General features: G+C 44.9%; 1 protein-coding gene across 6 annotated transcripts in view; it reads right to left on the bottom strand.

Moving 5' to 3' along the window:
• eps15l1a (epidermal growth factor receptor pathway substrate 15-like 1a) overlaps positions 1–13,807 on the bottom strand; it is a 584,484-nt gene that overhangs the window by 233,483 nt on the left and 337,194 nt on the right. For all 6 annotated transcript variants that reach the window (XM_038777805.1, XM_038777809.1, XM_038777810.1 and 3 more), the window contains one exon: positions 10,288–10,342. In XM_038777805.1, coding sequence (XP_038633733.1) covers positions 10,288–10,342 — 55 coding nt within the window. The remainder of the gene's footprint in view (positions 1–10,287; positions 10,343–13,807) is intronic.

Below are 13,807 nucleotides of genomic sequence, written 5' to 3'. Positions count from 1 at the left end.
CAGTATTTATTGCCCATATCCAATTACTTTTGAGAAGGTGGAGATATGTCACCTTCTTGAACCAGTGTTGTCCATGTGGTGTAGGTACAGTTTAACATTAATGCTGCAGTTACAACTATTTAAGTTCAATTACATTAATCATGTTGCTCGTTTGAAATGACTCAACATGTTAGATCTGCCTTCAGTTATTAAACAGAATAAGGTGTTGGGAACCAGTCAGTGCTGAATGAATGACTCAATAACCGGTGAGTGGAGGAGGGGAGAGAGAGAGAGCAGTCCACATCCACCATCGCACTTTGCAATTTTAATTTAGGATTGAAAATATTTCTATATCGATGTGAAAGGGGATTTTACCTGGTGCTGACTCAGTCACAGTTGTGGGTAACCATCAGCTTGGGAACTCTATTGGGTTCTTTTAGGTTGGTTTCAGAATGAATATTTAACCCGCTTAAAGGCTTCTGGGGTTTATTGAAAAGCTTTTGTTACAGAATTGTGTTCCTCCTTCTTTCAGCTTAACTTTAAGTGTGCCTTTGCTTATTTACATCATTTAATAAACTCCTAAATAGATAGCTCAAGCATGAAGGCCAGGTGTAAAACTTGTTCTAACAGACCCGCCAATCTTAGATATCTACCCTGCTGTGAAAGGATGCTTGATGTTTGAAATGAAGAAACTACCATAAATGATTAGATATTAGGTCAATGATTGTGGCCAACATGAGGAATAACTTAATGGTGTGTACAAATGGGTGAAAAGATGAATAATTAATAATGGTCCATCTTAGCTCAGGAGCAGCACTTCCACTCTGGGAGAAAGTTTAAGATCCAAGTCCTATTCCAGAATTTAAGCATGTATTCCAGGCTGCTACTCCGGTGCATTACTCAGGGAGGGTTGTACTGTTGCACGTGTTGCTTGGTGAATGTGATGTTATACGAGACAGCGTCTGCTCTCTCAGGTGAGTGTAAAAGAACCGCCAACATTATTGGAAGGGTGGGGAGTTCTCCAGTGACCTGACCAACATTCATTCCTCAAGCATTGCCACCCCAACAACTGAATAACAGTTGAGGCACTTTACGGTGCATAAACTGCCTGTTTTTGTTGGCATTACAACTGTGACCATTTCATTGGCTATAAAACACTTTGGGGACATCCAGAAACATAGTAACAGTGCAATTTCTTTCAGCCTGAAATCAGCTCCACCATGGCCATGAAATTTAAATGAAAACATGCATGACTGAGCAATAGTTAAATAGATTCAATTCAAATTTAACTATAAGGGCTAGATATTTTTAATATTCACTCCTGGGACGTGGATGTCGCTGGTTAGGTCAGCATTTTTAAAAAATATATTTTTTATTCTCCTTTTTCACATTTTCTCCCAATATGTCAATCCCCATATCAATAACAACCATCCCATCCTCCCACCAAATCCCAAACATTAACCCGCATGTTCACATAAACAAATGACAAAAAGGAATCAGGAATGACCCATAGTCGCCATTAACACACACTGCCCACACCCCCCCCCAACCCTCCCACTCCCCCCAACTAATGTTCGATGTTATCCAGTTCTTGAAAGTGCATGATGAATAATGCCCATGAATTATAGAACCCCTCCATCCTTCCCATCAGTTCAAACTTAACCTTCTCAAGAGTCAAGAATTCCAACAAGTCCCCCCGCCACGCCAAGGCACAGGGTAGAGAGGCTGCTCTCCATCCCAGCAGGACCCGCCTTCGGGCAATCAACGAGGTGAAGGCTACAACATCTGCCTCCGCACCCGTTTCCAACCCTGGCTAGTCCGACACCCCGAATATGGCCACCCCTTCAAGTGCACCACTTTAGAAATTACACTAAAAACCTCCTTCCAGTAATCCTCAAGCTTTGGACAGGACCAAAACATATGAACGTGATTAGCGTCCCCCCACCCCCCGCAACGTTCACACACATCTTCAACTCCTTCAAAGAATCGGCTCATCCTCGCCCTTGTGAGGTATGCTCTGTATACCACCTTCAGCTGTATCAGCCCCAACCTCGCGCACGAGGTGGAGGCATTCACTCTCTGCAGCACCTCACACCAGAACCCCTCTTCCATACCCTCTCCCAACTCTTCCTCCCACTTTGCTGTGATCCCTTCCAGTGGTGCCTTTTCCTCTTCCAAAATAGTTCCGTAAACCGCTGAAACTACCCCCTTCTCCAGTCCCCCTGTCGCCAGCACCTCCTCCAGCAATGTGGAGGCCGGCTCCACCGGGAAGTTCTGTATCTCCTTCCTGGCAAAATCTCGAACCTGCATATATCTGAACATTTCCCCCTGCTCCAGCCCATACTTCGCTTCCAGCTCCTTCAGCCCTGCAAACCGACCCCTAAGAAACAAATCTTTTAGTGTCTTAATCCCCTTCTCCTCCCATTTCCCAAAATTTCCATCCCACCTCTCTGGCTCAAATCTGTGGTCCCCCCGAATAGGCATTTCCCTTGACCCTGCCCCCAACCTGAAGTGTTGGCGAAACTGCCTCCAAATTCTCAATGAAGCTATTATTACCGGACTCCCTGAGTATTTCCCCGGGGCTATCAGGAGCGGCGCTGTTGCTAGTGCTTTCAGTCCCGACCCCCTGCACAAACTCTCCTCCATTCTGACCCACTGGGAATAAACTCCTCTGACCCAGCTCTGCACCTTCTCATTTGCCACCCAGTAGTAATATAGCAGGTTCGGAAGACTCAAACCCCCTGCCTGCCTTCCTCTCTGGAGCAGCACCTTTCTAACTCTGGCCACCTTCCCTCCCCATATGAACAAAGTAATCCTTCCCCCAATCTCTCTGAGAAAAGCCCTTGGCAGGAAAATCGGCAGGCATTGAAAAATAAACAGAAATCGCGGCAGCACGTTCATTTTAACCACCTGTACCCGACCTGCCAGTGACAGAAGGAGACCATCCCACCTTGCCAGATCAGCTTTCACTCTCCCCACCAAACTAGAAATGTTGTACTTGCGGTGCCCCCCCCCCCCCCCCCCCCCCCCCTCCTGGGCATCCTGCACCCCCAGGTACCTAAAGTGAGTTCCTGCCCTATGGAATGGAAGCCCCCTAACCCTGCCCCCACTCCCGACTGAGACACCACAAAATACTCACTCTTGTCTAGATTTAGTTTGTACCCCGAGAAAGACCCAAACACTCGAAGTATTCCCCCTATTGACACACTCGGTTCCAACATGTATAACAGCAAGTCATCGGCATATAAGGCCCCCCCCCCCCCCCCCGCTATTCCTTTCCATACCCCCAAACTTCTTAAAGTGATGGCCAATGTCTCAATCGCGAGTGCAAACCAGCAGGGGGGACACAGGACATCCCTGCCTAGTCCCACGGTGGAGAGAAAAGTATCTCGAGCTGAGGTTGTTTGTGTGGACACTCGCCCTTGGCTCCTTATACAGCAGCTTTACCCAGTTCGCAAATCTTGGCCCAATCCCAAATCATTCCAGAACTGCCATCAAGTACCCCTATTCTACCCGGTCAAATGCCTTCTCAGCGTCCAGTGCCACAACAACCTCTGTTTCCCCTCTGCCGGTACCATAACAATGTTCAATACCTTCAGTTTGATCTTCCCCTATCACCTTCGGCACTCCTCCAGCCTACCCGCCAGTACCTTCGCCAATACTTTTGCGTCCACATTCAGAAGCGATATGGGCCTATACCACCCACACTCCGTAGGATCCTTATCTTTTTTTAGCAACAGGGAAATCGATGCCTGCCCCAACGTTTGTGGCAACACCCCCTTCCCTATCACCTCTTCAAACATCCCCACCATCAGGGGTGCCAGCTTTTCCTTGAATTGTTTATAAAATTCCACCGGAAACCCAACCGGCCCCGCCACCTTCTCAGACTGCATCCTCCCAATCGCATCCTTTATCTCCTGCTCCACTATCACTCCTTTTAACGTAGCCCTGTCCCCCTCCCCTAATCTCGAGTACTCCAACCCATCTAGAAGTTCCTGCATCTCACGGTCTCCCCCGGGTGGCTCTGACCTGTACAACCTCTCATAAAATTCCTCAAAAACCTTGTTAATCAGATCCGGAGCCACCACCAACTTCCCTGCCCTATCCCTCACCTGAACAATTTCCCTTGTCGCTGCTTCCCTCTGGAGCTGACCTGCTAACATACCTGACCTGCTTATCTCCATGTTCGTAAACTGCACCCCTTGCTCGCCTCAGTTAGCGCACCGCCTTCCTGGTAGATAGCCGGTCAAAGCTCGCCTGTAGTTCCTTCCTCTTTTCCAGCTTTGCTGGGTCCCCATCTTCTGCATAACTCCTATCTACCTCCAACATTTCATCTATTACCCTCTGCCGCTCCAACCTCTCCTCTTTGTCCACCCTGGCCTTAAACAAAATCACCTCGCCCCTCACCACCGCCTTTTGAGCCTCCCAGACTCGAACACCTTCAACACCTCACCCGTACAGTTGAAACCTACATATTCCTTAATTACCTTTTCAATTTTGTCGGTCAGCATTTATATTGCATTCAGTTGCCCTTGCAAAGGTGGTGGTGAGCTGCCTTCTTGAACTTCTGCAGTCCATCTGGTGCAGGTACATCCACAGTGCTGTTAAGAAGAGTGTTCCAGGATTTTACCCAGTGACAGTGAAGGAATAGCAATGTATTTCCAAGTCAGGGTGGTGCTCGTTTTGGAGGGGACCTTACAGGTGGTGGTGTTTCCATGTATTTGCTGCCCTTGTCCTTCTAGATGATCGAGGTCATGGGTTTACAAGGTGCTATCTGAGGAGTCTTCCCGCAGTGCATCTTGTAGATGGCACACACTGCTGTAGAATGCAGAGTATTGTAGTGAAGAAATGAAATGGCCATCCAGGAGTGTGGTGGAATAATCAACTCTAGAGGTAGAAAAGGTATGAATAAGGATTTGAGCAGCAATAAGCTGTAGTACAGGTGAAGATGGGCGGTGTCACAGAGATGAAATTGTGATAATATGCACATGTGGTCAGAAGCTCATCTCCGGGTCAAATTTGACACAAAGCTTGCAAAGAGTCTGGTTAACTTTCAAACAGTTGACAGACGGAGGGATGGAGCCAGCAGCTAGGGAATGGAGTTTGAATTAGAGGCCAAGGGCAATGGCTGCAGTCTTCCAAATGTTTAACTGGAGGAATTCTCTGCTCATCCATGCAGGATCTCGGATAAGCAGTCGGATAATTTAGCAACCATGGAGATGTCAAGAGAGGTGGCTGTCATCAGCACATATGTGAAAACTAACGCTCTGCTTTGGGATGATGTTACTGAGGGGCACCGTGTAGATGAGGAATGGGGGGGGGGGCTATGGACTGATTCTTGGCAGAAGCCAAAGGTAAAAGTGAGAGAACAAGGGGTTGTAAGTGATGGTCTGGCCACAATTAAATGGAGGGCAGCGATGAATCATTGGAAGAGTATGGTGTGGTCAACCTTCTCAAAGGCTCCAGACAGGTCGAGAAGGGATAGGATGTCACTTGCGGCTGTGGCAGCGGTGGAAACCGGAATGCGATGAGTCAAACATGGACTTCCTGGGAAGAGGGCATGGATTTGCAAGCCACAAGAGAGAGACAAACCTGATCAAGAGAGAACTGTTAACAACATCAGTTAACATGGGGACATTTAGTCCACCAAGGTGGTCAGACATTTAGTAGGATTGGAGTCAAGGGAGTAGAAAGTGGGTCACTGGAAGCAAGTCAAGTAACTGCAGTAGATGCAACAATCTGGTACTTCAACAGCTCACAGCACTGCAGGCTACTGCTACATAACCGAGAAGTCAACTTGTCCATTAAAGATATTTGGAGAGGTAAACCAATTATGCATAGTAAAATACAAGCAGGAGGAAGCCACGTCGCTCCTTCGAGCCTGCTCCATCATTCATTATGATCATGGCTGATCATCAAGTTCAATACCCTGATCCCACCATACCCCCACAAAATCTCTTGATTCCTTCATCCCCAAGAGCTATATCTAATTCTTTCTTGAAATTACACAATGTTTTGGCCTCAGCTACTATCTGTGGAAGCGATTTCCACAGATACCCCAACTCCACCTCTTCACCTCAGTCCTAAAAGGTTTATCCCTTATCCGCAAACTATGACCTCTAGTTCGGGACACTCCGACCATCGGGAACATTCTTTCTGAATCTATCCTGTCTAATCGTGATAGTTTCTGAGATCCCCCTCACTCTTCTGAACTCCAATGAATATAATCCTAGCCAACTTAATCTCTCCTCATATGGCTGTCCCGTCATCCCAGGAATCAGCCTGGTAAACCTTCGCTGCACTCTCTCCATAGCAAGAACGTCCTTCCTCAGATAAGGACACCAAGACTGCACACAATGCTCCAGGTGTGGCCTCACCAATGCCCTATACAATTGCAATAAAACATCCCAATTCCTATACTCAATCCTTTCCCCTATGAAGGCCAACATACCATTTGCCTATTTTACTGCCTGCTGTACCTGCATATTTACTTTCAGCAACTGATGTGTGAGAGCACCAAGATCTCACTGAATATCCATCTCTCGCAATTTATACCCATGCAAATAATAATCTGCCTTCCTATTTTTGCTACCAAAGCAGATAACCTCACATTTATCCACATTGTGCTGCATCTGCCATGCATGTGCCCACTCACTCAGCCTGTCCAAATACCGCATGAGCAATTCATCTCCTTACAGCTCACTCAGCCACCCAACTTTGTATCATCTGCAAATTTGCAGATAATACATTTAGTCCCCTCGTTCAAATCATTAATATATAACATGAACAGTTGGGGTCGTAGCACAGATCCCTGCAGTACCCCACTAGTCACTGCTTGCCAATTGTAAAAAGACCATTTATCCCAACTTTTTACTTCCTGCCTGCTAATCAGCTTTCTATCCATTTCAATCTTAATCTCATGTACTTTAACTTTACGTAGTAATTTGCTATGTGAGATCTTGTCGAAAGCCTTCTGAAAGTCTAAATAGAACACATTCACTGGTTCGCCATAGTCAACTCTACTAGTTACATCTTCAAAGGATTCTAGTAGATTTGTCATAGGAGTAGAATCTTTCCAATTGGCATTAGATACCTGACAAGCTATGGAGTGAGCCTGTGATAACATTCCTGCCAGAGTCAGAACATGAAGGGATCAAACTTTACTCCAGTCAGACAATTGGAGAAAGGGATTCCAATTCTGAATTCATTAACATTCATATTTGTACAACAACATACATTTGCAAAACATATTTAACATAGTTACACACTACCAAGGCACTTCACAGGATCAATCATCAAAGAAAATTTGACACCGAGCCACCTAAGGCAGCACTAGTCAACTTAAAAGGAAGTGAGGTGAAGAGGATGTGGTGTCGAGGTGGGAATTCCCAATCATAGGACATTGGCCTATGAATGTACGGCCAGCAATGGTGAAGCAATAAATGTCAGGGACATGCAAGAGGCCAGAATTGGAGGAGCAAAACGATTAGGAATCATAAGGCTGGAAGAGATAAAAGAAATAAAGAAGGGTTCAATGATAGAGTTACATGAAAATAAAGATAAGAATTTCAAAATTGAGTTATTCCTTGAACCAATGTTGGTCAAATGTAGCAAGGGGTATTGGGTGAATGGTGCTTTTTTCCTGTGGGTGTGAGTGGCTGCACACACCCTATGTCCCCTTCACAGATTGTCATCTTAGTGACAGAAGCCCTTAAAACCTTCCAGTCGTACAGTATCACCCACCCTTTCAGCTGCTATAAAGATGTTTCCAGCGATGGAAAGTGCTTTTGTTAATCAGCAAGTGAATTCTTCCACTACTTCACATTAAAGAAACAAGAATGACAACCTGGCAATTCAAAGCCAATGTAAGGAAAGTAATCTTGGTTGGAAAAGCAGCTCTAGTAAGTTAGGCAGTTTTAGCCAGTTTTTCTCCATTCATCTGAGTGCCCTCAGCTTTAGTGGGTGGAACGTGTCCGTGCAGGAGAAAATTTGCGATGCGAGACCTTGTCAAAAGCCTCTGAAAGTCTAAATAGACCACATTCACTGGTTCTCCCCGATCAACTCTACTAGTTACATCTTCAAAGGATTCTAGTAGATTTGCCATAGGAGTAGAATCTTTCTGTCCACATTAGGCAAATAGAAGCTTTAGTTCTGCAGCAACTTTTTAGAAGTTAGAAATCATGGTAATAGATTTTCTTTTTACATTAGACATCTAGCTGACCAAAATAAAAAACGTACAATATTATATGAAACAAGGCACAGGAAGAAAATAATGACATAAAATAATAAGAATGAATCTGTTCACAGGGAATTAAATACACTTTCCCAGAATGTTCAGCACTGTTCATCGCCCAATTCATTAATTTTTGGATGAAAGCCATGGGCAGCACGGTAGGATTGCACTGTGGCTTCACAGCGCCAGGGTCCGAGGTTCGATTCCCCACTGGGTCACTGTCTGTGCGGAGTCTGCACGTTCTCCCTGTGTCTGCGTGGGTTTCCTCCGGGTGCTCCGGTTTTCTCCCACAGTCCAAAGACGTGCAGGTTAGGTGGATTGGCCATGCTAAATTGCCCTTAGTGACCAAAAAGATTAGGAGGGGTTATAGGGTTACAGGGATAGGGTGGAACTGAGGGCTTAAGTGGGTCAGTGCAGACTCGATGTGCTGAATGGCCTCCTTCTGCATTGTATGTTCTATGTTAAAATAAAAGAGGATGCAATATACTGGAATAAGGATATTAATTCAGAACGGAACTGAAGTTAAATAGCTAGCACCACGATCTGTGAAAACCAGCAACTCAACAGTTTAACAAGATCCACAATTTTTGCCGGAGGGTTTTAGATATCAACTATCTTCCTCAAAGCACTTGTCTTGGTGATTCGTTCATCCCGTTAACAAAATTATCTTTCCCACTCTGTGAGCTCATATAAATTAACATTTCAAAGCAGACTTCCTCTGCCACCAGGTAACCTGAGACTCATTAATCTCTGAATACTGACCAGCTAATTCTCATTGCATGTGAGTGGATTTGATCAGTCACGTGTGTTTGTCCCTCAGCTGTCACGGTACAGCTAGCTAATAAGAAATTAATTCAACCTCGTAATAGAACAGGCATTTCTCTTCTCAAATCCTTTCTGAGTTTGAATTCAACAAGTTTTTGCATTCTGTCCAAACTTATTCTGAAATTTCGGGCACTTTCAATTCTCTTCCAGATGCACACAATGCCAAAGTCACATCTAACCTGGCAATATTATTTGGAGGAGATGGAAGAGTGGAATGAGGGAGGAGGGGAATGAGGGGAGTTTGAGGGAGATGGGGAATGAGGAGAACGAGGGAGAGGAGAACGAGGGAGGGGAGAACGAGGGAGGGGAGAACGAGGGAGAGGAGAACGAGGGAGGGGAGAATGAGGGAGGGGAGAACGAGGGAGGGGAGAACGAGGGAGGGGAGAACGAGGGGGGGAGAACGAGGGGGGAGAACGAGGGGGCACAAGAAGGGGGAGGAGAATGAGGGGGAGCAGAATGAGGGGGAGGAGAATAAGGGGGAGGAGAACGAGGGGGAGGAGAACGAGGGGGAGGAGAACGAGGGGGAAGAGAACGAGGAGGAGAACAAGAGGAAGGGGGAATGAGGGGTATGGGGAATGAGTGGAGAGGAAATTAGTTTTTATTAAAAACATTCAGAGTCTTACAGCACAGAAAGTGGCCCTTTGACCCAACATGTCTGTGCTGGTTATCAAGCACCTATCTAATCCCATTGTCCAACATTTGGTCAGTAGCCTTGTATGCTGTGGCATTTCAGTGCTCAGTAAAATGTATCTCAAATGTTGTGAGAGTTCCTGTCCCGACCAGCCTTTCAGGCAGCGAGTTCTAGATTCCCACCAGCCTCTATGTGAAAAGGATTTTCCTCAAATCCCCTCACTCATCTGCATAATCAGAAACCTGAGCTTCCGTGAACCTGCACAATAGGGCAACATAATAGATAATAATTGTTCGTTCTTTTATCTTTCATTAACAAGTACAGCAAAACCTGTGTAAACAGACACCATTTCTTAGCTGGGAATCTGAAATAATAGTAGAAAATAGTAGACATACTCAGCAGGTCAGGGTGCATCAGCAGAGAGAGAAACAGAGCTAATGTTTCAGATTGTGACTTTACATCAGAATTGGCAAAAAAGCCATCAGTCTAAGCTACTAACTCTTATTTCTCCCTCCACAGGTGCTGCCTGGCCTGCTGAGTACTTCCAACATCTTCTGTTGATTGTTGCACTGGGCCTGATGGAACGTTTATTGTCATTTAGAAGCAGACATTCACTCACCTGGACCCTTGGACGCTGCCGGTGCAAAAGGATCACTACTTCCAAAGGGGTCTGCCTAAAATTTAAACAAAAGTTGATGAAAATATGGAAAGATTCCAATTTCTTCATGATCTTAAACCAACTGTCAAAACTATGACATTCCTCTTAATGTGGCATTGATAATCTTTAATTATCTCAGTATATTAAACAAAGAACAGGTAAAATTAACTGCCACAAGAAAGACAAAGTCCAAATAAATTTGTGTTCAGCAGAGTCTGAAATCTTTTTGCAACTGCAGCACTGTAAGAAGTTCCAATATGTGACCAGGTTAGATTTTTAACATTTTTATTTTATTTTATTTTTTTTAAAAGAGTACCCAATTCATTTTTTCCAATTAAGGGGCAATTTAGCGCGGCCAATCCACCTAGCCTGCACATCTTTGGGTTGTGGGGGCGAAACCCGCGCAAACACAGAGAGAATGTGCAAACTCCACACAGACAGTGACCCACAGCTGGGATCGAACCTGGGACCTCGGCACCGTGAGGTTGCAGGGCTAACCCACTGCGCCTCTGTGCTGCCCTGTGACCGGGTTAGATTAGGATGAAGCAACGATGTGCAATAAATACTCAGCATCTTCTCCGATACTGAGAATAATAGCTTCGGCAGTGCTCAGCATTCCCATAATGACGTTTCATTTTATGCATGGTGGTTCATCCCCAGCTCAATGGGAGAATGCTCGTCTGAGTCACAAAGTTGAGAGCTCAATACCCACTCTGAGGCATTAGCGAAGTTAACATTTCAGTGCAGTAGTGAGGTGGTGCTGTCTTTCGAATAACATTTTAAATTGAGGCCCCATCGGCCCTCTCAAGTGGGTGTAAAAGTATCCCATTTGAAGAACAGGTACGTTCGCCTGTGTCCTGGCAAATCATTATCCTTCAAACATAACTAAAATGGATTGTCTCATCATTGTCATATCACTGTTCCTATTACATTACTGTTTGTGACATCTTGTGGAGTGCTAATTGGCTTCTGCATTTCCGACAATGGGTGGCACAGCAGCACAATGGTTAGCATTGTTGCTTCACAGGGTCACGGACCCAGGTTCGATTCCCAGTGTGGCAGCTAGGGGATTTTCACAGCAACTTAATTGCAGTGTTAATGCAAGCCTACTTGTGACACTAATAAAGATTATTATTATTATAATAACAGTGACTACTTCCAAAGGAGCCCACAATAACACCTGAAACCACTTAATTTGCGGCAGAGCCCGACTCTCAGCAAAGTGCACCATGTGAAACTGTCCCATTGCCAATAGACTTACTGCATGCTCACATCTTGTGCAGATAGGAAGATCGAACAACAACAATGTGACTGAAACACTCACCTGTACTTTTACCTCCTCAGGTTCAACTATACCAATTCTCTCTTGATCTGCTTCCAATTTACTACAGAACACAGAATTCATACAATACAGGAGGCCATTTGGCCCATTGAGTCTGCACTGACCCTCTGAAAAAGCACCCCACCCAGGCCAACTCCCCCGCAATCTATCCCCGTAATCCCACCTAACCTGTACATCTTTGGACTGTGGGAGGAAACTGGAGGAAACCTATGCAGACACAGGGGAGAACGTTCAAATTCCACACAGTCACCCAAGACTGGAATTGAACCCAGGTCCCTGGAGCTGTAAGGCAGCAGTGTTCACCGCTGAGCCACCATGCTGCCCCACAGTTGTATGGCCTATTCATTGAAGCATTTACAACCTTTGATTTTTTTTTTGGATGACTAGTGCATGGCCTGCACAATAACTGTTACTGCACAGCCATGCATGTGCAGATCTTAAAAGAACCATGGTTTGTTTCCCGTTCTCCACCTCCTGTAGCCCTCAACTGATTCAAAACTTTGCAGACCATATTCTCTCCTATAACAACAGAAGTATTCCTCCAACCACTGGTCACAGGTCCACCAACATCGCATTTAAAATTACCCCCATTGCATTTAGATCCCTCTTTGGCTTTATTCTTGCTTCTTCTGGAATCTTCCCCAGCCCGACAAGACCTCATCTCAAATGCAGCATATGATTCAACCCACTCTCTTCACCCCACCAATGATGCCCAGCTGGAACTGCGGCTAAAACATTCCTCTCTAACCCCTCATACTCTCCACCTCCCTCTCTTCCTTTAAGACCTTGTTTTACTTGGTTGTTTGTCCTAAAATCTCCTCCTTTCACCTTTTTAAAGAAAACTTGAAGTGAAGGCCTTTCAGATATTTTTCCATGTAAAAGACAGGATACTGCTTTTGCATGAGTCCTCATTATGAATTATATAGAAAACCAGTTGATGATGGATAGAACAGGAGTCAACCTTTACACAGTTTTATAGACATTTATTTACAGAGGTGCACGTTAAAACATGAATCACCTAACTCAACAACCAGAGTTTCTGCCTGCACCTATTTGTAGGGGTACAAGTGAATTTTCAGCCATTAATACAATTAAACACACAACGTATAATTAATCCTCACCAAACTGCCTGTCCCAGGCATATCAATCAATTATGGCACTGGTAGCAGTGACCATCACATAGTTCTAGTGAAGAAAATATTTTGCCTCCACAGTGAAAATCTAGGCTGACGTTCCAGTGCAATACAGAGGGAGTGCTGTGCTGTTGGAAATGCCGCCTTTTAGATGAAATCTGTTCAGGTGATGTAAAAGATCAAAAGAGTAGAGGAACTTTTCCAGTGTCCTAACCAACATTCATCCTTCAAATAACAAACCTAAAAGAGATTAACTGGTCACTTATCTCATTTCCTGCTAGTGGGGCCTTGCGTGTAAATTGGCTGTTGTTTCTCCTTACAGGGCAATAACTGTACTTTAAAGATAATTAACTGTTGCTTCCTTTGAGATATTCTGACATTCGAGATATAATAAATGAAACTTCTGTTTTTTTTAGGAGACGAAAGAATGAGGAAAAGCTTGATTAAATTTAATTCTAACCAGAGAAAGCGCAGTGCCCTAACCCACAACACCACCCAGTCCCGCAAAAGGGTCTCTTTTGAATAATCAAAAACCGCTTCTGCATTTTTAAGCTGTGGTTCACCAGCATATAGTGACAATATAACTAATATATGGCAGATCTGCATTCTACATCCAACTTTAACCAACAGCACACAATAATGCAAGTTACTCATAAATCACTCCTTTTAGGGCAGCGTGGTGGTTAGCACTGCTGCCTCACAGCACTGAGAACCTGGGTTCGATCCCGGCCTCGGGTCCCTGTCTGTGAGGAATTTGCACATTCTCCCCATGACTGCGATGGTCTCATCCCCACAACCCAAAGATGTGCAGAGCAGGTGGATTGGCCATGCTAAATTGCCTCTTAATTGGAAAAAATATGAATATGGTGCTTTAAATCTATAAATAAATAAATCACCCCTTTTGTGGTAAATAACATGATCACGTATAACAAAAACAGAAGACAACAGGAGGTGGGGGTGGGAGGATCAAAAATCAGGGTCTGTCCTTTTCACTGATACAGATCGA

The sequence above is a fragment of the Scyliorhinus canicula genome, chromosome 18 (genome assembly GCF_902713615.1).
Source record: "Scyliorhinus canicula chromosome 18, sScyCan1.1, whole genome shotgun sequence".
NCBI lineage: Eukaryota > Metazoa > Chordata > Chondrichthyes > Carcharhiniformes > Scyliorhinidae > Scyliorhinus > Scyliorhinus canicula.
This window is presented reverse-complemented; position numbering and strand designations above follow the sequence as displayed.